At 40.7% G+C, this 25,485-nt stretch overlaps 1 protein-coding gene across 3 annotated transcripts in view; it reads right to left on the bottom strand.

Annotated features, from left to right (window-relative positions):
- Window positions 1-1,228: 1,228 nt before the first annotated feature.
- The window catches only part of LOC124716935 (eukaryotic translation initiation factor 5), a 110,837-nt gene continuing 86,580 nt past the window's right edge, over window positions 1,229-25,485 (bottom strand). For all 3 annotated transcript variants that reach the window (XM_047243513.1, XM_047243514.1, XM_047243515.1), the window contains exons 8-11: window positions 16,732-16,869; window positions 8,875-9,063; window positions 8,663-8,792; window positions 1,229-1,778 (exon numbers count right to left, since the gene is read on the bottom strand). In XM_047243513.1, coding sequence (XP_047099469.1) covers window positions 8,667-8,792; window positions 8,875-9,063; window positions 16,732-16,869 — 453 coding nt within the window. In that variant the 3' untranslated portion in view covers window positions 1,229-1,778; window positions 8,663-8,666. The remainder of the gene's footprint in view (window positions 1,779-8,662; window positions 8,793-8,874; window positions 9,064-16,731; window positions 16,870-25,485) is intronic.

Genomic DNA, 25,485 nt, shown 5'->3' with positions numbered 1-25,485 from the left:
GGAGCCTCCGATCCACTTTGTGATTTTACATACGAACAGAATTTCCTGGGTTTCTCTACCAGATCTTTTGCTAAGGTGTGACAGTGGTGGCAGTTGTACGTTTTGTGCATAGATATTTTCACAGATGCACAAATCTCTACTAACCTTCGCTTGTAGTAATTTACATGTTTCCTTCTGAACCGGGAGTGCAACAGACCGATTCCTCAGCTTCTGCCAAATTTCATTATTAAACCATGGGGGGGGGTCTTTTCTATTTTTCCATCCTTTATCCATTTACTAGGTACACATTTCACAAGTTAAAATTTTTTTACATATTTAGCTTGCTTAGAAATAAAGAACATATCCACTAAGCCAGATTCTCTTTTTATTCCTAATGATTCCTAGTGTGGAGTAAAAAAAAAAGTGCTACACACCTTTCACATTCATCCATTTTGTAGGAACAGTATAGCCCTGTGTAAACACTTCTGACCACGAAATGTATTGCTGGGCAAGAATGTCTAGTAGTTCTGTCTCACATAGGCTGCAACTCGTGTGTGCTGCAGTGTTGGTGACAACATTGACCAGTTATATTGTCAGCAATATGGAATATTTATAGTTCCTCAAACATACCTTTACACCAGACCTTATCTAGCAATCAAAATTTAAGAGGCTAAAATCTCCAGCAGTCCAATGCTTAACTCAGGCTTAACTGCGTGAAAACCTGACAAATTCAGTTCATTGTCCTGTTGCAAACTATGAAGTTAATGAGCTAAAAGTGACGTTCTATTTAATGTTGGGTGAATTCTATGGGTATTGACTAAGATTTTCAGCATTTTAAAGCAAATTCTTAGGAAATGTACGGAGCCAGATTTTGTGTTGCTGCAAGATGCTTTGTGTTGTTTTACAAGGCCATTACATAGTACCATTACACAGTATTCTTTTAATTCATGAAAGGCGAATCAAACAAAAATTCCACACTATCCACATATGATCCCACGGTATTTGTGTTCGGACATTAAGACAAACAAAAACAACTGTCAATTTTGACCAATATTTTGATGTGTCCTTACTGGATGTACATTACATTTTCTATGAGGTATTTGTTAAAGATAGAAAGCAAAAGTGGGAAGAGTGAATCTCCAAATATGCTGTTAGAACTATCTTTACTCTTGTATATTTCCGAGAAATTGTAAAACTTTACCTCAACACACTAAAAATATTTGGTCTATGGAAATATGTAGACACTTAGTAACAGGCAGAACATTTATTTTGCTTAGAGCTCTTCCTCAAATATTTCAGATTCATCATGTACAGAACCTTTAACAGAAAACACACACTTCTCCAAAAGGAATCTTCTACATTGTTTCAGTAAGTTTTTAAGTACATTTCCACAAAAGTTACAGCCAGTTAACCATAAATACTATGTCCTTTAAAACAAGTATATTAAATCTGTCAAGACTTAGGACAGCTTCCAGTGGTACTTTTCAATGATTCCAAACAGCAAATTTGTACTATTTAGTAAGGAGTACAATACATTACTATTTCACACTATACAAATGCCACACAGGTTTTAAGATGCAATAATCTTTATTGACAAATTAACCTATTCTTATGAATTACAATAAAAAGGAATCACCAACTAACGAGCTGAAGTGTATAAATGCACAATAAGCAACAAGAAAAAGAATTGTGTGTTAATAAAAGTTTTACCAGTTAAAGCTATGTATATTTATATTCACTTTAAATATTTTTCGTAATTTGCTATGCAACCATACAGTAATGAGGATTCCAAATGTTATCTGAAACAAAAAAGAAAATTAAATTAAACTCATTACACAAGTTAAGAGGTTCAACTGTAAAAATCTGAAAGACTCCAGAACAGAAACTTTCAGTAGACATGTTTGACTAGTTAACACTGTACCAGTCCGCCTAATCCAGCTGCAGATACTGGGAACACAGTTACACCTCACAAACTGCTTTAAAGCTTAGCTTTTGAGAGGAGCTCTGTAATGACAAGCTGAAACTTTTACTCGATGTCAGGCCCAAGTGCCAACTCATTTCCTGCAAAAATCAGTTGTCTTGGTTAGAGAGAGTCTTGTACACAGTTCTGACCTGTGAAGATGAAGATCTGTAAAATAAAACTACAATTCCATCCATGAAGGCCTTATTAAAATGGGGGAGAGAGTAAATAAAGCAGCAACTACCTACTTAAGAATTTTGTTAAGTATCTAATACAAAGCCAGTGCTTTTGAGAAAAAAGAAAATGCAGACAATTTTCACCCACTAGAACTCTCTTCATTCCACATGAATATTCTGGGACATTGTCTAGATGTGAAATATTTATACAGGACAATCTCGCAAAACTGCATATAACATGCTACAGTTCATGTCTGCATGAACAACAAACTAGATGCGCAGTAGGCCCCACATCCCAGACACGGTGCCACCGAATGAAGCAATAAGTAACTCTGGGAGAACATATTCGAAGTTGAAGATGCAATCAGTACACAGCAATGGCAAAGTTCTTCACAGTGCAACATGTGTAGTGGTTGCAAAAGTCTACCAGTTCACAGAGAAAAAAGTTGTGCTAGGTGCATCATTGAAACTAAAATCCACATTGAAACAAGGGGCCGAAGCAACTGGTGTATCATTTAATTACATTTGGCAAATCGAGAGAATTGATCAGAGTCCAGGAAGGTGAATCTCGACATTTTCAACACCTTATAAGGAAAGGCCAAGAATATCTTGGAAGGCCAGTTTAGACAGATTGTCATTTGCCACATGGTGAATATTTCTACAGTTCAGATGGAAGACGACCCATTTTAAAGTAAATTCATACAAAGTTACAAAGCTTAATAAATTTAGAAGAAACTATAACACTTTGCTCTCTATAATTTAGTTGAAAGAAGATGGCAAATAACCAATGAAGTCTCCAGGAACAAAGTAATACAAGACCAAAACGTACTGCTTACTTAAAAAGTGTGAGTGTAAAGACAAGTCGTCCAACTGTCTATGTGGATGAGATATGTTCACATTTGTCATACAGCATCTTAAGGGTGGTGTGACAATTTACTACAGGGCCTCTTGAAACCTGTTTCAGAAGGAAACATCATCCATGCAAAAACTTCTTAAGGCATCATAGATCAAGCTAGATGACCTTCACAGGACACAGATGGCACTGATCCAGAGTTCCGGAGCATTTTGGTGTGTCTAAGGTCATGGGGTAAATTGCTGGGCCTGTGTTGTCAAGCAGGTGGCTGCATTGCTCTCTGCTTTGATCTGATTAGGTAAGCCTATTAATTCTGTCTGTTTTGGTTAATGGTTACTAACTATTAGACTATATTCTGCTAGATTGCATGCACTCATATGGTTTTTTAAAAAACAGGGGTGAGAGTGCCGTGTGCACATCGTTTAATTATTAGAGGCAGTTATTTTTGTGCCTGAGGCAGCCACGTTGAAGTGCTCTCAGGGAACATTGAAGTCACATAGTCTAACTGGACCTGTCCTCTGTTTTAGAAGCATGTGAAAATAGGTTGGCATGATAAAGGCTATGAAGGAACAGGCAAGGTGAGTCTAGTGGTTGAACATACCAGTGGGAACCCTGTATCCCATCAATGCTGTGGAAACACTCCCGAGGTGTCCAACAGAGGCTAGTGGTTGACAATCCACACTCAATTTTTCACTGGAATGACAGTGTGTACACACACACACGAGAAGAAAATTTCCAGATTTTCCTGGTGAAAACACACTATACCCCTGTCTGTTTTATTTTAGGGCACAAAAACAACTAGGGTCATATGCGCCCATGTCAAAACCATGAAAGACAAAGAAGAGTTAAAAAATGACTACACATCAATCTTGATCAACTGAAGAGAAGATAGCTAAAAACAGGGATGCAGGGAAAAGCCTAAAACATGCCATAGAGAAATGGTGACCCAGAACTAAAAATTAAATGGCCTTCACCATATTGCTATGATGGACAAAAACTAAAACGTGGTTAAGTCATTTGCTAAAATGGCCAATAACTAACATGGAAAACCCAAGCAGGAACGTAAATGGTTAAAAAATGGGTGTTCTGTCGTGAAATGAAGGACAGTTAAAAGTTGGGCGCAATGCATATAAACTGGTGGGGGAGCACCACTTTAATTGTGGCTAATAAAGTAGTGCCATATATGCAACTTGGTTAAAATGACTACCTTGTGGCAGGATGGCCAAAAGGAGGTCATCCAAGTTGCTGAGAGAGGCTTGGAGCTTATTCCTGGGAAGGGAGGACAAGTGGTGATGCCAATGTGACACCACCACATGACATGGCAACACGGGGATCACTGGAGGGAATATAACAACTAGTGGGCTGAGGTAGGAGGTCTGCAGCCTTGGCAGCAGCATCAGTAACCTCGTTTCCTGTCAGACCGACATGACCAGGAACCCACATAAACACCACGGTGGACCCATCAAGAGTGAGAAAATACCAGTTTTCCCGGACTCATTTCAAAAAGGTATAGATGGTGTACAGCACACAGAGGCTTTGAAGGATGCTGATAGAGAGTGAGCAGATGACAATGGAAAGCCTGTGTCACTGGATGTACTCTGACCTGATACAGGGCAAAGACTTCTGCTGTAAGTACTGCACAGTGTGCCTGAAGCCAATACCGGGAAATGTGTGCCAGTGAAAGTCACACCCTACACCACAGTCAGTCCGTGGACCATCATTGTACACTGTTTCAACCCTCCTGAATTCGATATTTATTTTTTGATCAGGAACCTTTTTCTGAATACTACTGGCCACAGCTCTCAGTCCGATACTTTAGGGTACCCAGCATCTCCAGCACTTGTGCCTGACACTGAGTGAAAGACTGTATGCCATTCAAATTTTAAAGACACAAAGACTGGCATCAACTTTATAAATTACATAGACTAGCTGTTGTCAGAGATCCTGAAACCCGTTAACTTTGTACTGGCCAATGTGATTTTCAGTCTCCCCAGGGACAACAAACATCAAGGTGTGGGGTGCATCCACACACTGTTCTCAGTGAACTGCTAGGGAGCCTCTGAAAATGACCATGGAACGTGCAATAACTATGCGTCGTTTTGTGACATCAGCAACTACAACTAACATCAAATCTTACGCAACCCCTTTATAGAAGTGGCTAATCGTCAATGAAGGCTCAAAGTGACCTGTTCTGCATTGTGTAACGGGAAACAGAAGTTTTGAACATTGTTTGAAAACTAAGTATTCATTGTATTCGTACGGAGGAATATCTATATCAAGCACTGGGTTCTATTAGACGTGAAGTATTAAGAGATGACAGACCACAGAACAAAAGTCCAGTGATCAATACAGTGACAAAATCATGGTTGAAGAGAGAAATCAACAGCCAAGTGTTTCATTAGGGAAAAACTGCAACAGTGTCAATCCCTCACAGTGTGTACCAGTGTGCCTCCTCAGAGGATCACTAAGCTTTAACGGAATGTGCATTGCCACTTTACACAGCATATCATCTACGATGGAACTTACCTGCTGTACTGGTTTGCACCAGGGCCAAAACATTTATACACTCTAATGCTGTCATGAGATGTAGACAACAGAAGATCTGCTTCGTAATGGTTTTCCAGTAAACACCACACTCTCATTAGGGCTACCAGTTACCCTTGGGAGATGGGAATAGAACTGTGCACTGCTCTTTTGGAGGCAAGTGGAATGGCTGTATTAACTCTTGACACTAAAGACTGTCTCGACACTGTCAGTTAGGCCTCTAGACATCCACTGAACGAAGTACACTTCCCACACCATCCACTGCAGTGTGCAAATAAGGTAGGAAGGAAAATTTTGGAAATTAATTTGGATCACTGGTATCGTGGTCTCTTCAGTGATGAGGGCAAGACTTTAATATTACTGTCTGAGAAGAGTGTTGAGGCAAGCTGGAATGACATATGTATGTATTGGGCATGCAGCCCCCCAAGTTTATCATGGAAGTGCATTTGTGACATTTTGGGTCAGTATCATGTACAGGAGTTTAACTTCTCTCAGCACTATTGAGTGCCATCTGAGATCTGTCCAATATCTGGACAGGATCCTCAGTCATACTATTCAGCCCCACAATCTACAGATTAGTCTTTCAAGGTGACAGTGCAAAAGCAAATTAAATCCACCTCCAGGAGGTATGCATAAAACATCATACCAAATTGTGCTACATGTCTGAAAATTATTTCGAGCAGTTAGTTCACGAGCCCAAGAGAACAGTAAATGGCTGTAAAAACACACCTGACCTCTTAGCAACAAATAATCCTGAGTTAATAACAAGCATCAAAACCGATACAGGGTTTGGTGAACACAGGGTTGTCTTAACGAGATTTAATACTGTAATCCCCAAATCATCCAACGATAAGTGAAAACATACCTATTCAAAAAAGCAGATAAAAATTCACTTGACCCTCTCCTGAGAGACAATCTCCACTCATTCCAAATTAATAATGTAAGTTTAGACCAGACGTGGCGTGAACTCAAAGAAATATCGGCAGAAATTGAGATTTATACCAAATGAACAAACAAAACAAACAAACAACAGAGCTGGTCCTCCTTGGTACACAGAGCGGGTTAGAACACTGTTGCAGAAGCAACGAAACAAACATGCCAAATTTAAACAGATGCAAAACCCAAGATGGCTATCTTTTAAAGAAGCTCAAAATTTAGCGCGGACTTCAATGCGAGATGCTTATAACAGTTTCCACAACGAAACTTTAGTCTCTAAACCTGGCAGAAAATCTAAAGAGATTCTGGTCGTATATGACATTATGTTAGCAGCAAGAAACAACCAATACCTTCTCTGTGAGATAGCAATGGAGATACTATTGAAGACAGTGCTGCCAAAGCAGAGTTACTAGAATCAAGAACAGCTGCCTACATGAGTCGTGAAGCATCTTACATCACTTAATAAAAGCAAGTCTTCTGGTCCAGACACTATACCAATTAGGTTCCTTTTGGAGTATGCTAATGCATTAGCTCCATACTTAACAATCATATACAGCCGTTCGCTCAACGGAAGATCCGTACCGTAAGACTGAGAAATTGCACAGGTCACGCCAATATTCAAGAAAGGTAGTGGGAGTAATCCACTTAATTACAGGCCCATATCGTTAACATCAATATGCAGCAGGATTTTGGAACATATACTGTGTTCGAATATTATGAATTACCTCTAAGAAAGCCGTCTACTGACACACATTCAACATGGGTTTAGAAAACATTGTTCCTGTCGAACACAACTAGCTCTTTACTTACATGAAGTGTTGAGTGCTACTGACAAGGGATTTCAGACTAATTCTGTATTTCTGGATTTCCAGAAGGCTTTTGACACTTCACCGCACAAGTGGCTTGTAGTGAAATTGCGTGCTTATGGAATATCGTCTCAGTCAATTTCCTGTCAGAGAGGTCACAGTTCGTAGTAAATGATGGAAAGTCATTGAGTAAAACAGAAGTGATTTCTGGCGTTATAGGCCTTTTGCTGCTCCTTATCTATATAAATGATTTTGGAGACAATCTGAGCAGCCGTCTGGTTGTTTGCAAAGGACACTGTCGTTTATCAACTAATAAAGTCATCAGACGATCAAAACAAATTGCAAAACTATTTAGAAAAGATACCTGATTGGTGCAAAAATTGTCAGTTGACCCTAAATAATGAAATGTGTGAGGTCATCCACACAAGTGCTGCAAGGAATTCATTAAACTTCCGTTACACGATAAATCGGTCTGATCTAAAAGCTGTAAATTCAACTAAATACCTAAGTATTACAATTACGAACAACTTAAATTGGAAGGAACACACAGAAAATTTAACAGATCTAAGGAGACTGCCTACACTACACTTGTACGACCTCTGCTGCACGATGTGGGATCCTTACCAGATAGGACTGAAGGAGTACATCGAAAAAGTTCAAAGAAGGGCAGCACATTCTGTGTTATTGTGAAATATGGGACAGTGTCGCAAAAATGATACAGGATTTGGGCTGGACATCATTAAAAGAAAGGAGTTTTTCATTGTGACAGAATCTTCTCACAAAATTCCAATCACCGAATGCGAAAATATTTTGTTGACAGCGACCTACATAGGGAGAAATGATCAGCTGATAAAATAAGGGAAATCGGAGCTCGTACAGAAAGTTATAGGTGTTCATTCTTTCCGCGCATGTACAAGACTGGAATAACAGAATTGTGAACGTGATTCAATGAACCCTCTGCCAGGCACTTAAATGTGATTTGCAGAGTATCCATGTAGATGTATATGACACCTTCCCCCTGGAGGGAGAAATAAGCAGTTTAAACAAGAAGAGAATAGAAGCTTTTTAAGTGAGGTTCTACAGAAGAGTGCTGAAGATTAGGTGAGTATATCGAACAGCTAATGAGGTACTGAATCGAGCTTTGGAGAAAAATTTGGCACAACATGATTGAAAGAACAGATTAGTTGATAGAACACAATGAGGCATCAAGGAATTGTCAATAACGAAAACTGAACCTCTTGCTAACTTCGGAACTCCGAAATCTTTCAGGAGGAACTAAAAACCACATCTCAAGGCAGTTCTTACAACATCAAGTTACTGGTGTTTACTAAAGATTTAATTTAGTTACATGTAATCAGTGAATATGCTTACCGAATTAGATTGCATCAATATCAGCGAATTTGCTTACCGAATTAGATTGCATCAATATCAAGGTCATCTCCTTCCTCCTCTGATTCTTGTGCTGCAGCTACAGGCTTCTGCACCGGTTTCGGCTGCTCCTTCAGGGGTGATGCCTTTGCACGGTCATCGTATTCAATCTGGTGAAATGAAAAATTTATAAGATTAAATTTGCTAAAAGAAGAAACCTGCTCATCAGATTGGTCTCTAGCAGACACGCACCTCCAAGTCATCTTCCTCCTCCTCATCGCTCTCACTCTCCTCCTCTTCTGCCTCGCGCAACCAACGGATGAATGGTTCTGCACGCTCATGGATCTCGTGGCTTAGTTCTTTGCTCACGTATTTCTTGCTTTCCTTGCCTGCCCACTCCAACAGAACCTTTTCTTCCAAGATATCAGCATCATAGAATAGCTGCAGGTTAACAAATTGCCAAACATTACTGCAGCACTGAAAATCTTAAGCTAAATTAACAGGAATGGTGGGAGCAATCCATGCCAAATGAACCAATTTCAAGAAAGTTGGCACACGACCGTCAATGAATTTGCTGAAATTGTGTGAACATTTCCACTTGCTCCCAGTGAACATTGGTAAAGTTTTACTTTCCCCAATATACTTTTAGAGATTAGCCATTTGTTTGAGCCATAGCACAGCTATCAATGCACCCTTAAGTCTTCGTCAACTTTGGGACGTAATATCTCTGGCAATATTTTCTTGAAAGAAAATTAGACCACCTTGTACAGCTTTTTACAGTCTCTGCAGGGGAAAAAAATAATGAAGATGGAGAAATTTTCAGACAGATAATTCTACGCAAAGTCAGCCAAACAAAGACACTTGGGATGGAATGGAGTTTCAGTGACTTCTTGCCTAATGAAGATTATCTGAAATTTATGCTATGTTTAGCCCACTGATGTAATTGTAAATGGCAACTACCTGGAAAGCAGAAACGTTTGACTTAATTTCGCACATCATAACTGATGCTTTTGCGAAGCCTGCAACTGTATTACCGATTATTTAAATAATGAAACAATGCACCATGTTCACATTTTCTCATGCACAGCGTGACATGTTTCAGAAATTTATTCTCATTAGCAAGTGCAAATATTTATACAAGTATTTTGTGTGATGTTGGCATACATGCAGTTCTGTCCCTCTTGCACTGTAGTCTTTTTGAGATCCTCTATTATCCAGAAAATAACATCCACACAAACAGTCACACACAGTCTGTCTGCAGATCATCACAAAAAATATTTACATAGACACCTGCACTTGACAATTTGCAAAATTTGTCTCTGCAAGCATGAAAAAATACACAACTGTTGCCGTGTTTCATTAGTCAAGGAGGTTAATTTGAACAAAAAACAGCAGTTCAAGGAACACAAAGGCACAAACTAGAGCTAGAACTAGCCATCCATCCCACCTAATGAACAAAATTTAAATTCAAGTAATGCAAAGGTGTCATGACGATCACGACAATCAGAGCTGTGCACGTGCAGTGGAGAGTTTGGAAACTGTAATGATTGGCCAGAACACCTATATGAATGAACGTAGTTCTTTTCCTCAACCTCCACGTTGAGTAGAGCTTGGCAGCGGCACAAATTGTTCCAACTTACTGATTCGGATCAGCTGAGTAGAGCACCCTAGTGTCAAGAAACTAACACACAAAGGTTGTAAACATTGCTTGAAGGCCCACTTCCCGACAGTGTTATTTATATAAATTGAATCAATTTCTTCTCCAACAACATTGATAGGCAAAGCACACAACGCTGAAAAATTATAAATATTTTCTTGCAAAATCAGGTGCAAACTTACATTGTGAATGTGGAAACTTTGTTGGGAGTGAAAGAAATTTTGTGAATGGCAGAACATGTAAATTCTGAAATTTAAGTTATCCTTTACCAAGGCACTGGAAATCATGGTAGTAAAATTCTTGCACAACAGCTGCAACACTTAACTGTCTTTGTATTTCACACCTTTGTCACATTGTGTAAGTTGTGGTACTTTGTCATGTTTTTGGACATAACTCATGGGAGAATTGAATATGTCTGCTGTGCAATGCTATTGACATGCTAGTTTAATTCTAAATTGAAGTATAGCATATTTTGTTTTCGCATAGTCTGGTTTACGTAGAACTTACTGCACTTACAGAAAATTTTACACCCTATTTACCTCGAGTATAAGACAACCCCCCCCCCCCCCTTTTTTAAAAGCTCCTTGAGAAAAATTATTTTTAACGTATTCTGACTAATCAAAATTACATACCTTTATTCATGTAAGGGATCTCTCTAAAAAGAGAATATTACAACTACGCCAAATTTATGGCACTTTTTGATTGTCCACATTTTGATAGTAGGAGAAACAAAATGATAAATGGTTTATATTAATTTGCAGACCATTTTCTTTTTTTTATCTCTTAATTATTAACTGTGTGTGGCATCACTATTTTTAGAGAGTCATTGTCACAAATATTTGGCTGTTTCTACCAAATATGTGGAGATTTCCGAGGTGGTTGTTTCGGTGGGACCAGAGAACACAGCTTTTCCTACGAAATGCTTTCAAGCACATCTGCCCACCACACTCACACTGGCTGCTTGGAACCAGAAGATGGCACACCCCATTCCATTCCCATCAGACGTCTTACGAACATTGACAGCATTACAGCACGAAAAACTTTTACAGTCTCCTGCAAAAATGAATATTAGTATTGAGTAATTGTTAATTTTTTTGATAATTCAGACTACAAATGGATTCAGGTTAACTGCAGTTTAAACATGGTAGATTCTCCTAAAAAGCAAAAGTATGTGGTATACATTCCCATGGTTGGCACCACAACAATTTCCTGCCCACTCACTGCTCCACTCCCTACACTCTCCATAGTTCCCACCCAATCTAGTATCACAGTTCATCCTATAATCCTTCTGTAGGAATGTGCTTGAGCAGCCGTGAAACTTCTGTATCTTCTAGGGTGAAACTCCTGTGTAACAAAGCAACTACATAATTGAAAGATCACAATTGCAGTTCAGTCCAGTCGAACTTTCCCTCTTCCCGCAATCTACTCATGCTACTTGAAAATAGGCTTATAACCCAAGACCTAGGTTGTGCACTAACATTAATAAAATATGTGAAAAAAGTGTTTGTTTAGTTGATTTACAACATTTAACCAAAAACCCACAACTGGTCCAATTGATATTCTATACTAAGCCATTGCATGGGTCGAAGTTGCACATTTATTCCACAATTACGTCCTGAGATAAAGAAATCTTAACTTCACGTTTTTGTATTCATATGAAAATTGCTCAACAAATATTTTATTATATCACTTAAGAGTAAGGTAAGTTGTAAAAGATGGCCTAGTTTTGCTTCTTTCAAGAAAATATTGCCAGAGACATGTATCAAAGTTGTCAGAAATGCAAACGAGCACTGTTTAAATCTGTTCAATGGTGGGTCAAAGAAATGACTATCTCCGTAAGTACTGATATGGTGATTGTGCAACTTTAACAGTATTTATTGGGAATATGTGTAAATATTCACACAAAATATGGTCAAGAACCCCCGAGTCATGTAGGAACCTCTAGACCATCTGCCATGGAATGACCCAACAACAACAACAACAACAACAACAACCACCACCAAGTCACTCAAAATGACATATTGAACATACAAGTCAATGCATATAAACTGTGGGTGAATGACCACATTCAGACTTCTGGCATCACAACGAGACACTAAAAGAGAGGAGTGTCACAAAAAGCAACTAGCTAACTTAGCAAAAACTATGGTGCGAATAAAAGAAAGCTGCTAGCACATCATACTAGGTTGGACTGTGGAGAATGTTCAGAACTAAAGTAAATTCACAATGAAATCAATGTACAAATGCACTTCATTAAAGACTTAAGTAATTAAAATAATCAGACACAGCCTTAAGAAATAACTACAGAGAGCTGTTATGAAGTTGGCAATGATACACGTCAACTTGGTGTAACCCACAATCTCTCATTTCCAGGCTGCCCAATCTTCAGGAAGTCAACAAAGAATACTCTCACCATTAGAGGCCAATATGAAAAATACATTTGGGCACTGGATGTTCCCAGTACATGGTATACAACATACCTGGCAGTAGAGAACAAAGCTACTGCTTTTTAAAATCAATAACAACAACACTGCTGAGACCAATATTGCACAGCAGGCAGAGAGATGGAGTGTGTCTAAGTAACAAGGCTGTCCCACACACAGCCAACAACAACTGACAGTATGTGGTAGATTCAACTGCGAGACATGGTGTCTCCAGATCATTACCTCACAACTACGGAGTAGTTTCGAATTCCAATATACAGCAAAGCCAATGACTAACGAGATACACTATGTGTGGAATTACCTGTTTCCCACAAGATACGAACTGAGAATTTGATACCCAAGATGGTTTGTTGGGGAGTAATGGACCAAACAATGAGGTCATCAGTTAATCCACAAGTGGTACATCCAAAAGCAGATAGGTTCGCTGCAAACATTTTCTGATCTAGTCGGGATATACGTAACAGTAAGAGAAAAGCCTGCAAACTTAATGGATATCTTTTGTACTTTCAACAATAAAAGCAAGATGAAGGGAAGAAAGAAGTCTGCCGGGGGGTCACCTCTGGGGGAGACTGCATTCAACACGAACTAGTCATGAGCACCCATTACTTGACAAAGTGCGACACCCAGAATACAAAATTGGGCATGGCAGAATGGAAGCAAACAATCTAGAAGTTATTACAACAGTGTGAAAGAGAGATGAAAGAGTAATGTGGTCAAGGAGGTAGAGCCAGGGATTATATTATTATGATTAGTAATTAAGAAGAAAATAAATTTTATTGGAAAATTATCCTTTAGTATTTGTTAATTAGCATCACTATTTGGAAAAAGTTGTGTCTAGCAATAATCTAACAAGTATCCTCGCAACTTTAAGACTACAATAACACAGCTACACACGGCCCTTTTTAACAAAAAGCTCTGAAGCTCTTACACTTAACAACGTTCTGATCATCTTATCTTGACTTGCATGATGGCTTTAGAAGGGAGATGTCTGGGCACCATCATTTAAAACCTTTAACTATGAAGGCAATGCAAGAGGGCCAATTCTTAAGCTGTCTCCCTGTACGAGATGTAGCAGGCAGCCAAATGGCTATCACAACTGAATACTCGAGGCTCTCGAGAATTGGTCATATCAATTTCCTGGTTCTGTGACTAAGGCAATTGGACCAGAATGCAGTCAACTTTCCGACGAAGTGCGGCACATGACACTATTCAAGTGTCCCACAAAAGTCTTCGCCCTACTGCACATGGGGTTTCACTAGAGGCCCTACCATGACGAACAATTTCTGAGGATGTTGGTATTCCGGCTCAGGAAGAAGACTGACTGGAGCAGTGGACTGAAGGACACTTGTAATGGCTTCTGGCCAAGACATTACCAACTTAAGTATTATTATTATTATTATTATTGGAATAAACTGCAGAAATTGAGGATCACAAAAATTAATGGAGAGAAGAATAAATGAACAAATGGTACGCAGCAGGATTATCTGAAGTACTGCAAAGAAGTGAAGACTGAATAAAACTAGAAGAGAACCATAAGTTTTACTATACTTCCCCATCTTCATGATTGAGAAGACCTGACTAATTTGACTGTAGACAAACTTCAGTGGGAATCTTTCAGTAATGTATCTGCAAATACAGAGCTCACATACTGCTACAAATTGTCAAGAAAAAGGAAACTAAAGGAATATGGCAAGAACAAAATGGAAGTAAAAATGAACTAAGTTATAATTTATCCAAGAATTAGGCAACTATACATATTTAACTGTCTTAAACCAGTTCATAATTTTGTTGGGTGAGGATCACAGTCAAATTTTAAAGGTCACTATTGTCATTTTGACTGTTTATTTTATAAACTGAAACTGCAATTTCAGCATCTGAGATATTTTCAAGCTGAACACTTTTGTACTTTGGATTTGTAAATACACACAGAAAATTTACTACAAAATGTCTCAAAGGCTGAAATTGTAGTAATGGAGTTCATTACAGTAATTTTAGCAGTCAAAGGAGATGAAGGTATTCATTAAACAAGAAATCTTTGCTTTTTTAAAAAACTTAAGCAAATTTTCTTATGGCAAATTAATCATCTTTATTTTTTGTCTATAGCATAGATATTCTAATTTCAATTTAACACTCCACTTACGCTGATCTACATACTAATTAACATTGAAGGTTGAAAATTTTATGCGTTATGAAGTCTTAATCATCCTAAAAAAGCACAAAATGTTTTATGAGGGCCATTCAATAAGTGATGGAACACTTTTTTGCCTGAAAGCAGGTTGGTTTTATTCAAGATCCCAATATGCCACGTTATTCCCCACTTTCGGCTATTCAACCCCTTTTTTCACAATCTTCATTCAATGTGAGAGCTTTACACCACCTTACAGGGAGGGCCCTTATGTCCACATCTACTTCTCGACATCAGAGCCGAATTCTTGCTGCATCACTGCATCAGTAACCTCTGTTTACCACAGCGTGAATCCTTCATTGGTCCAAATAAGTGAAAGGCCAGAGAGAGAGAGAGAGAGAGAGAGAGAGAGAGAGAGAGAGAGAGAGAGAGAGGGGGGGGGGGGGGGCATTTGTGATCTGTCGTTCAGCTCGAATGAGAGTAAAAATGTTCCAATATTGCGTGGCCGATCAGCACGCAAGTTTGCATGACCTTGTTGTGATGACAAACCTTGCCCAACAATGCAGCATTCTTTTGTTCACTATCAGGAACCCTCTGAAATTCTGGAAGTGCCTATGAATATCTGAATCTATAGTTTTCCAGAAAGGGGGTGGGGGGAGCGCAAAGTTGAACAGTCACCCTTGATGACACAGTGACAGCTTTCTGCTCACAACACACCTTTGTTACAACACCTTTTTTGAAGGTTAAGTAAAGTGCTCCATCCACTGGAACTTCATCAAACGAAGAGCTGAGGCACGAATAATGCTCTTATGTCCCACAACAAATTTTGCATTTTTTCAACTGAAACTGACTGACTGAGAAAAAAAGGTGTTGCATTAGTTACTGAACGACACTCTTACTATAAGCATTTTTTCCAGAATGATTGACCTGTTACATCTGACATTCCACCTACCAATTTTTACTATAAATAAAAGCAGCACATACAAGATGTAAATTACATGAATTTTTAAAGGTGTAACAAATTATTTTAAGTTCCATATAATACCAATTAAAATATTTATTTATCAGTTTGTTCAACCCATGGTAAAGCCGGAATGGAACAATGACAATCTTATGAGAAGTAATGGAATAATGACAATCTTATGAGAAGTGTAGTTGCTACTCACCATATATCAGAGATGCTGAGTCACAGATCAGCACAACAAAAAGACTGTCAAACTTTTCGGTGAAACAGGCCTTCATCAGAATCCCCCCCCCCCCCCCCCACACACACACACACAAACACACACACACACACACACACACACACACACACACACACACACACACACACACAAATGACCATCAGAGAGAGAGAGAGAGAGAGAGTGTGTGTGTGTGTGTGTGTGTGATATATATTCTGACAAAGGCCAGTTTGGCTGAAAGATTTGTTTACGTCTTTGTTGTGCCTTTCTGCGACTCAGCATCTGCAGTATATTGTTGATTAGTGACTATCCTTTTCATAATATAGTTTGTTCAACCTGATGTTTTTGCTATTGCCCCAATGCTTTCTGTAACTTTCTTGCATCTTTTGTGTAAAAGAAGAGGAAAAGAAGGTTTACACACTAAATTCTCCATATGTTAACTGATTTTGTTGAGATGAATTTCCTCAGAATGCAATACGTAATCTGATGCTAAAGCTACTCTGGAATGCAACACTCAACCAGTGATAATTGAAGTAAAAATACTAAATTTTTCTGTAAAAGAAATTGCAACCACTATCCATCATTTACATTAACATCTATTTTAGCAACCCTAGATCCCATACCAAAAGTTTTAACACAAGCCGTTTTCAAGAGTTGCAGATATAATCTGTAATTATTAATAATCACACTGGAACATACCTTTAATATGCCAGACACTTTCGGTAAGAGGGCATCTTTGTGTAATCCTATGACTTGTTCAATGCCGCCAAGGAGGTACTTCTGGGCCTTGTGATCATCATGGGTAAAACGAAGAAACAGCACGCGGTGTTTTTTAATCTGAAAGTAGTAAACAACTTTCAAATAATTACTACACATCATCTTACATATTCATTCAAATTTTCTGTAATTTTACACTTTGCACATCTTTCAACTACATGAAAACTGTGCACTCCTACTGCCCTAAATACTTAAATACAATAATTCTAATGGAATGTGAAAACAAGTCTGTCAAAGTGATGAATTACTTTCATTCTATACACAAACAATACCAGTCAGCTACTAAAATATCTGCCATTAAAGTACTCTAGTAGTGTCAAATACACACACTTTACATTTCAACCTTATTCCAAATGGAGTATCATTCTGTCCACTCCAATCTGTATATATTTATGCAAAGAACCAGATTAGGAGGAGGAGGAGGAGGAGGAGGAGGAGGAGGAGCAGCCTACCTTTGATTTAAAAGGAATGTGTTTATGACACTCAGTAAGAAACAAGAAAATTCCAAATTTACAGTTTGCTGACTTGGAAAAACTTCACACACGTACATTTTCTTTATTTATAAGAATAGTTCACACAAAATGATGCATTCCTGGTAGTTGACCAAAGTGGTGTCACACAGCTTTTAAGCACCCACACATTGTCATCAAAGTTCTGTCACCCTCATTCAAGAACTGATGTTATAGAAATTTCACTGGAAGAGAGAATTTCAGACAAATGCATCTCATAAGATTTTTCTCTAAACAACAAGAAAAAGTTAGGTAAGAAGTAGGTAATGAGTTTGCCCCTCAGTACGACCTTTCTCCCGTCAACCTTACATACTTACATTTGATGCAATCGTACAGGGGAAACATGTGTAAAGTCATTGTGTCATGCCTGGAACCACAGAAAGATATATCTGTCGTCAACATGTAGGTTTGAACGTTTCAGTTCTTCAGTAGGCACAGTTGTGTTGGAGATGGTAGGCCGTTGCCTTTCCTCGACCTACATTTCCGAGAAATGTGGCCATTAGGTAGAATTATCATCTAGGGTTCTGCTGAGCAGTCCCACTGTAGCAGCTACACATGATCGGAAAACTTACTGCAGTTGGTCCTACTTTCTCAATGTTTTTCAGCTTGAAGTTGATGGTTTGCAATTCACTGAATTAATGAGAATACATGTGAGCTGGTGCATATCTGAATATCAACAGAGAGCTATTGGCACCAGGTAAGGACGGACAGTTTGAAAGAGGCGGGAAGGGACCAAACTGCTAGGTCATCCATCGGTCCTGTGTTCCGAAGAAAATGCCATAAGGGTGGGAATAAACCAACGAGACTGACAACACAAAATGGAATGAAAGGAAAAAGCACAACAATAATGGAAGGGCAACAAACACTTAGACAAAATGGAACAAGAAAACCACAGAAACGCAAGAAACAGGTAGAAGAGGTTAAAACAAGAAAGGTTACCATGGCTGGCTGACCACGAGGATAAAAAGGAGAAGCCAGCCACTCAGCAACACATTAAAGCATCCACCCTAAAAGCATTAGGGTGGAGGACACACACGGATAAAGGACACGTGCTAAAATTTAGATCAAATGATAAAACCGACCCTCACGAATAAAACATAAAACTATATCAGCAGACGAAGTGTTTTCATATAAAATTAGCGGCAACGAGTACAGTAGCCCAAGATTTGATCGCAGGGCAATCGAAGTGGGACAGTGCACCAGAATGTGGGCCACTGTCAACCAGGCACCACAGAATCCCTGCAAGAGGCCCGTATGGAGGACTTCCACACATTCACTGTCTCCTTAATGGCACGCAGTTTAGTGTGTTATGCCATTCCATCTCCCAAACCAAAAAAACCTTGCGGCTTAATACTGAACGCAGGTCAGTTTCAGATGTGCCAATCTCCAGATGTGGTTTCCATGTAGCCTGTCGGCAAGTTCATTGCCCAGGATTCCAACGTGACCTGGGGTCTAGACAAACGCCACTGAAGAACTGGACCATTCCAGGGCATAGATGGACTCTTGTATGGTCACTACCAAAGGATTATGAGGGTAGCACTAGTCGATAGCTTGTAGGCTGCTCAAGGAGTAAGTACACAGAAGAAATAATTCCCAGGGCATGAACAGATGTGCTCAAGAGCACGAGATATAGCCACCAGCTCTGCAGTGAAAACACTGCAGTCATCGGGCAAGGAATGCTGGTCAATATATCCTCCATTGGCATACGCGAAGCCGACGTGACCATCAGCCATCAAGCCGTCTGTGTAAACCACTTAATGGCCTCAGGACATTATAAGGATCGAGAGGAAGTGGCAGTGAAGATCTATGGGGGTTAACCGAGTCCTTAGGGCCATGTGAAAGGTCCAGAAGAAGCCTTGGCCTAGGTGTACACGATGGAGGTGTACATGAATGGACCTCAAATATAGGTGGTGAAGGCAAGGACTCCAGTTCGGATAGTAGGGATCGGACATGAACTGCAATTGTAAGCCCTGACCTGTGCCACCAATGCAGGAGATGAATTGCCGTGGGTGGGGAAAGGAGAACTACAATGTGTGCAATGTAACTGGCGAGAAATTGTGCACGCTTAACTTTCAATGGTGGGACTCTGGCCTCCACCAGGACACTGGTCACCAGACTTTTCCTAAAAGCTCCCGTCGCTAGTCAAACACCACAGTGGTGCACTGGGTTGAGTAAATGCAACGCTGAAGGCGCCACCAACCATAAACCACACCCTAAAGTTAAGGCAGGATTGAACAAGGGCTCTGTAGAGCTGCAGCAGCGTAGAGCGATCTGCACCCCAGTGTGTTGCTCAGGCAGCGGAGGGCATTCAGGTGCTGCCAGCATTTCCACTTCAGCTCACGAAGGTGAGGAAGCCAAGTCAACTGGGTGTCAAAAACCAGTCCTAGGAATTGATATGTCGCCACTACAGTGAATGGCTCATCATTAAGGTAAAGTTCTGGTTCCAGATGAATGGTACGACACCGACAGAAGTGCATGACACACGACTGTGGCTAAAAACTGGAAACTGTGGGCTGATGCCCATGACTGCACCTTATGGATGGCTCCCTGCAGGCACCACTCAGCAACACCCGTACTGATGGAGCAGTATCAAATACAGAAGTCATCCGCATACAGAGAAGGTGAGATGGGTGATCCTACAGCTACTGCTAGACCGTTAATGGCCACTAAATATAGAGCTACACTCAATGTAAAGCCCTGCGGGACCCCTGGAAACTTGGAAACAAAGTACAATGCGACAGGAAATTTTGGATTAAAATCTGAAGTGGGCCTCTGAGACCGCACTTGTATAATGTGGCAAGGATATGATTATAGCAGGTCATGTCATACGCTTTTTGTAAATAAAAAATAATGGCAACCAGGTGTCAGCATCTGGGAAAGGCTGTTTGGATGGCAGACCCAAGGGAAACAAGATTTTCAGTGGTAGAGCGACCCTGGGGTAAACCGCTGTGGCAAGGAGGCAATGGGCCACGTGACTCCAGGACCCAACCCAACTGCTGACACCATACGTTCAAGCAGCTTACGAAGAACATCGGTGAGGCTGATGGGCCGATAACTATTCTCATCAAGTGGCTTTTTACTGGGTTTGAGCACTGGAATGATGGTGCTATCTCACCATTGTGATGGAAAGACGCTATCGTACCAGATCCGACTGAAGATGACTAGGAGATGTCCCTTGTAGTCAGATGAGAGACGTTTAACCATCCGACTGTGGATCCGATCCAGCCCAGGAGCTGTGTTGGAGCAATGTGCAAGGGTACCGAGGAGTTCACTCTGTAAATGGGGTGTCATAGGGTTCACTGTGGTGTGTAGTGAACAAGAGGACATTACTTTACTTTTACTTTATTTACTGTCCATTCCATTCCATTCCATTCCATTCCATTCCATCCGCCATTTGCGGGTGCAAAAGGCTAGGGGATAGTTCACTGAGCACTATGCTCTAATAGCTCGAGCCTCTGTCATAGGAGTGCTCAGCAATTGCGTTTGATAACACATCACTGATGTTAACACCAGACACACCTGTTGGGGTCAGGTACCCAAAAACACATCCTATCTTCATCCAGACTTGGGAAGATGACGTATAGCACGCAATGGACGAGACGCATCTCGACCAACACTCCTGTGTCTTTTATAAGCTGGTGAACGCATGGTACGGAGCAGTTTATAAGGCTATTAGATGCTCTACGGAAGGGTGCCGCTTATGTCGCTGAAGAGTTCGCCGAAGATCTTTAATGGCCTCTGTGACTTCTGGTGACCACCAAGGGACCAACTAGTCGGGGCACCGTAAAGAATGATGGATCGCTCCAGAGGACAGATGTGAGAATTCCTGGGCTGCAAAGGGATAAATGAATGGCCGAGTAAGTGCCGTGAGCCACAATGAAGTGTGTGTGTGTGTGTGTGTGTGTGTGTGTGTGTGTGTGTGTGTGGGGGGGGGGGGGGGGGCAGTATCTAAGAGGCAGAGGTCAAATTCAGACAGTAAAGAAACTTACTGTCAGATTAAAACTGTGGGCCAGACTGAGACTAACTTGGGACCATTGCCTATCTGCAGGCAAGTGCTCTACCATCTGAGCTACCCAAGAACGACTCACATCCTGTTCTCACAGCTTTACATCTGCTAGTACCTCGTCTCCTACCTTACAAACTTCAGGCAATGGTCCAGAGTTCGAGTCTCGATCAGGCGCACAGTTTCAATCTGCCAGGAAGTTTCATATCAGTGCACACTTTGCTGCAGAGTGAAAATCTCAGTTTGAGACAGTAAAGTTTCGACATCTCTGCCTTGGCCAGTAAGCATGGTGCCACCTCACAAGGGGTTATGAGTATTAAAATCCTCCAAAAGTAGGAAGGAGATAGGGGCCAGTAAGCATGGTGCCACCTCACAAGGGGTTATGAGTATTAAAATCCTCCAAAAGTAGGAAGGAGATAGGAAGTTGATCAATCAGTGCAACCAATGCGTTCAAGGGTACTGCAGTATCTGGAGGAAGATATATGTTGCAGACAGTTATTTCCTGCGTCGTCCTTATCCTGACAGCCCCAGCTTTAGAAGGGATTTGAAGGGGCACAGGTTCACTGCATACAGAGTTCTGAACAGACCCGAACTCCACTTGACACTATTATATCCAGTATGGTTCTTTTAATACCCCCTATAGAGCTGCGGAAGGCGGGGAACCGCATTGTCAGGAACCAGGTTTTCTGGATAGTGATGCAGAAAGCAGGTGTAAAGCTAAACAGTTTCTGTAGCTCAGCCAGGTGGTGGAAAAATCCGCCACAATTCCACTGTAGGATGACATGCTTGAGAGACTGGGAAAGCACAAAACACTCAATGAGGCTGTCTACACGAGAATCTCCACTTCATCCTCATCCTCAGACACAGAGCTTGTAGGTAGCAGTGGTATGGGTGCCACCGCAATATCTGTTTTGGTGGGGGGTGGTCATCTTTTTGGTTTTGTCTCGCTTCACCTTTGGCTGTTCTGGCTGGGAGGGCTTCACTGAGTGTCTCAGACTGAGAAAGACTGAAGCCCTACGACCAGCTACCTGTGGTTGATTCAGCCACTGACGGGTGTCCACTTTGCTACTGGTAGTTACATGGGAAGGGAGTGACCCAATGGACCCCTTCCTAGCTACAGGATCCGAAGAATATGGACGCTTCTTTGGCTGAGAAATGGAGACTGATGTCCCCGATGGTTTGTGGGGTGTTGCTCCTTAAGTAGGTGGTGCAGTAGCAACAGGGAGGCAAAGTGCCCCCACCATCAAGGGAGCAGGTGGAGTATGACAGCTGAGAGCTGTAAGCGTAAGTGGATGTCATATGCACAGGATGTGGCCTTTCATATTTTCGCTTAGCCTCAGTATATGTCAGTCGGTCCAGGGTCTTGTATTCCATGATTTTCTACTCTTTCTGTAAGATCCTGCAGTCTGGCGAGCAAGACGAATGATACTCTCCACAGTTGACACAGATAGGGACCTTCTCAGTAATGTGTCACCCTCCAAAGCCAAGATGAAGGCACCAGTGGCAACCTAATAGCCCTCCGAGCCCTGTGGACGCACCGGATAAATGAAATGAACACCTCGCTACTCTAGACGGGTGTGCAGCTCAGACTGCAAAAGAAGGTCCCTGCGAAATGTAATACCCTGGACCATATTTAAGTGCTTATGGGGCATGATGTTAACATACATCCCCAACTTGTCACAAGTTAGTAATACCTGTGACTGGGCAGAGGATGCTGTTTTTGTCAAGACTGACCTTGACTGCATTTTGGACAAGCCCACCACCTCCCCCAACTTGTCCTCTAAATGCTCTACAAAAAACTGAGGCTTCATCAAAACTAAGGAGTCCCCATCAGCTCTTGTACATACAAGGCACCGGGGCGAAAAAGCTTGGTTGCCATGCTTAGCCTGGCCTTCCTCTGATGGTGTGGCCAGAGAGATGAACAATTTGGGATCATATTTCTTAGCATTGAAGTTAAGACTGACCGTTTAGATACTGCTGGTGGTTGACCACCAGCAAGAGATGATGTACTACACTTCATGGCATGTCATCCGCCCTAATGCCACCCACTCTGACCAGGGGACCTCCCCATGGGTGCCACCACGATCAGCAAGGGCCACCTGGCAGGATGGACACTGCCAAGAGTCCCAATGCCCCAGGGAGATGGGCATCTATTCCTTGCCATACGTGGGGAGTTAACGGTGCAGGCATCAGCAGAGCGATCCCTACTTAGTCAGGGGGCTACAGCCAACAGCAGCCCCACCACAACAGCCTGGCTATGAGGTGCAAAGAAGTCCATGGTCATCACTGGCACAGAAAACACTGCATAGTGGATGGAGGAAAACACACCCAGGGAGGTGTCCCCACCCAAGAGATGGAGTACGAGTGGGACTGCAATGCCACGACGAGGAAGTGGGCAAAAGTCTCAATGCACGATGGACACAATGCACCATGGAAGGCGCCCTTCCCCAATTGGCTCACTCTTTGGGAAAATTTGGAAGAATGGAGGTCAAAACCTACAGTGGACCATCAAATAAAGGCCAAAAGGTGTGAGACAGGCAGGAATATCTTGGACCTATTGTGGTGAATAATGTTTAACCGTATTATGATGGCCGTCATTGAAAACTTACTTCTGGATTGATAGCAATAGGTTTTTTCATTTCAGTTTCAAATTTCAGCAGTATGAATGTAACTTCAAATAATTTCATTTGTCATGGATATTAAAATCCAAAGCATTTAAAGATGCAGCAATCGTCCTATTCATGTAAAGGAGTTATACATTTGAGATGCCATGAGAATGAACTCGCTGGACCTTTTCAACACTTTTCACAATGCAAATTATATGGTCTTTTAATACGCAAAATGCCAATTGTGAGGACTTTTAGGTTTTATAGTTGCTAAGGACTGACTGTTCTTGTTTTAACAGCCTTCAACTGTAGAATTAGGTGATGCAAACAAAGGCCAGAGGTGTGAAAGTAGTAAATTTAATAACATGGACATTTAAAAGCAGCTGAAAAATGCTGGAATTTTACCCCATTATTGCAGTTGGCTCTATATTCTGAGAATTTTACCCCATACAGTTTATCTACCCCATATGAAGTAACAAGCGCAGTTTATGCGAGGAACAATGGATGTGGGATTTTGTCAATTAAGAGAGACATTGCAAAAATCTTAACGATGTTACGCCTATAAAGAAGAATACCCACTTAATTGTATTGATTGAACAATTTGATGCCACCTGGCATTGACAAATATCTGTAGATTGTTAACTAATTACACTATGCTGCATTTTAAAACTTCAGGAAAGATGTTTTATGACTTGGAACATTCATAGTCACAAATCAGAGATAGGAAAGGTTAATACAATTTTAGTAGACTGCAGGAGCACCCAAAGAAAGGTCGCGGAATTAGTATCGCTAAATGAAGGTTATAATGCACAGATAGTATTAGGAACAGAAAGTTGGCTGAAACCAGATAATGACAATGAAATCCTTAATTCAGACTGGAATATTTATTGCAAGGATAGGTTAGTCGCCAATGGTGGCTGTGTGTTTATTGCGGCAAAGAATTTGATTAAGTCTAATGAGGTTATTAAGAATTCTGACTGAATTAATCTGGGAGAGGTTAAGTATCAAAGGTCATTCAAAAATAATAATCAGATGCTTTTATAGACCACCTGGGTCAGGAGCTCCAGTGGTAAAGTCCTTGACAGAACTTACAGAATATTGTTAATAACTTTCTTGATCAGGCTGTTTTAATAGGGGCAACTTCAACTTGCCAGATACAGATTCATAATATCATGCTATCTAAACTGGTGCCAAAGATAGAGACTCATGACACAGTGTTATGGATGTGTTGTCCAAAAATTATTTTGGGCAGATAATAAGAAAACCAACTCTTGAGGGTTACATCTTAAGGCGTGGCAACAGACCTGAATGTATGCAGTCAGTTAACATTGATAAAGTACCAGTGATTAGAAGACTGTGGTAGCATCTATGACAAGGGGTCTGACAATGTTAAGGGTAGGAAGATATTTTAGCTTAGTAAGCGTGACAAGATACAAATTTCAGATTATCTTACAGTCAGCATCAAATATTTGGTGATGAGGGTGAAGATGTGGAAAACTAATGGAAAAAAAAAATCAGAGTAATTGTGCAATAAGCCCTAGACAAGTATGTTCTGAGT

The sequence above is a fragment of the Schistocerca piceifrons genome, chromosome 9, assembly GCF_021461385.2.
Source record: "Schistocerca piceifrons isolate TAMUIC-IGC-003096 chromosome 9, iqSchPice1.1, whole genome shotgun sequence".
Lineage (NCBI taxonomy): Eukaryota > Metazoa > Arthropoda > Insecta > Orthoptera > Acrididae > Schistocerca > Schistocerca piceifrons.
The sequence above is the reverse complement of the archived record's forward strand: the minus strand, read 5'-3'. Positions and strand labels throughout refer to the sequence as shown.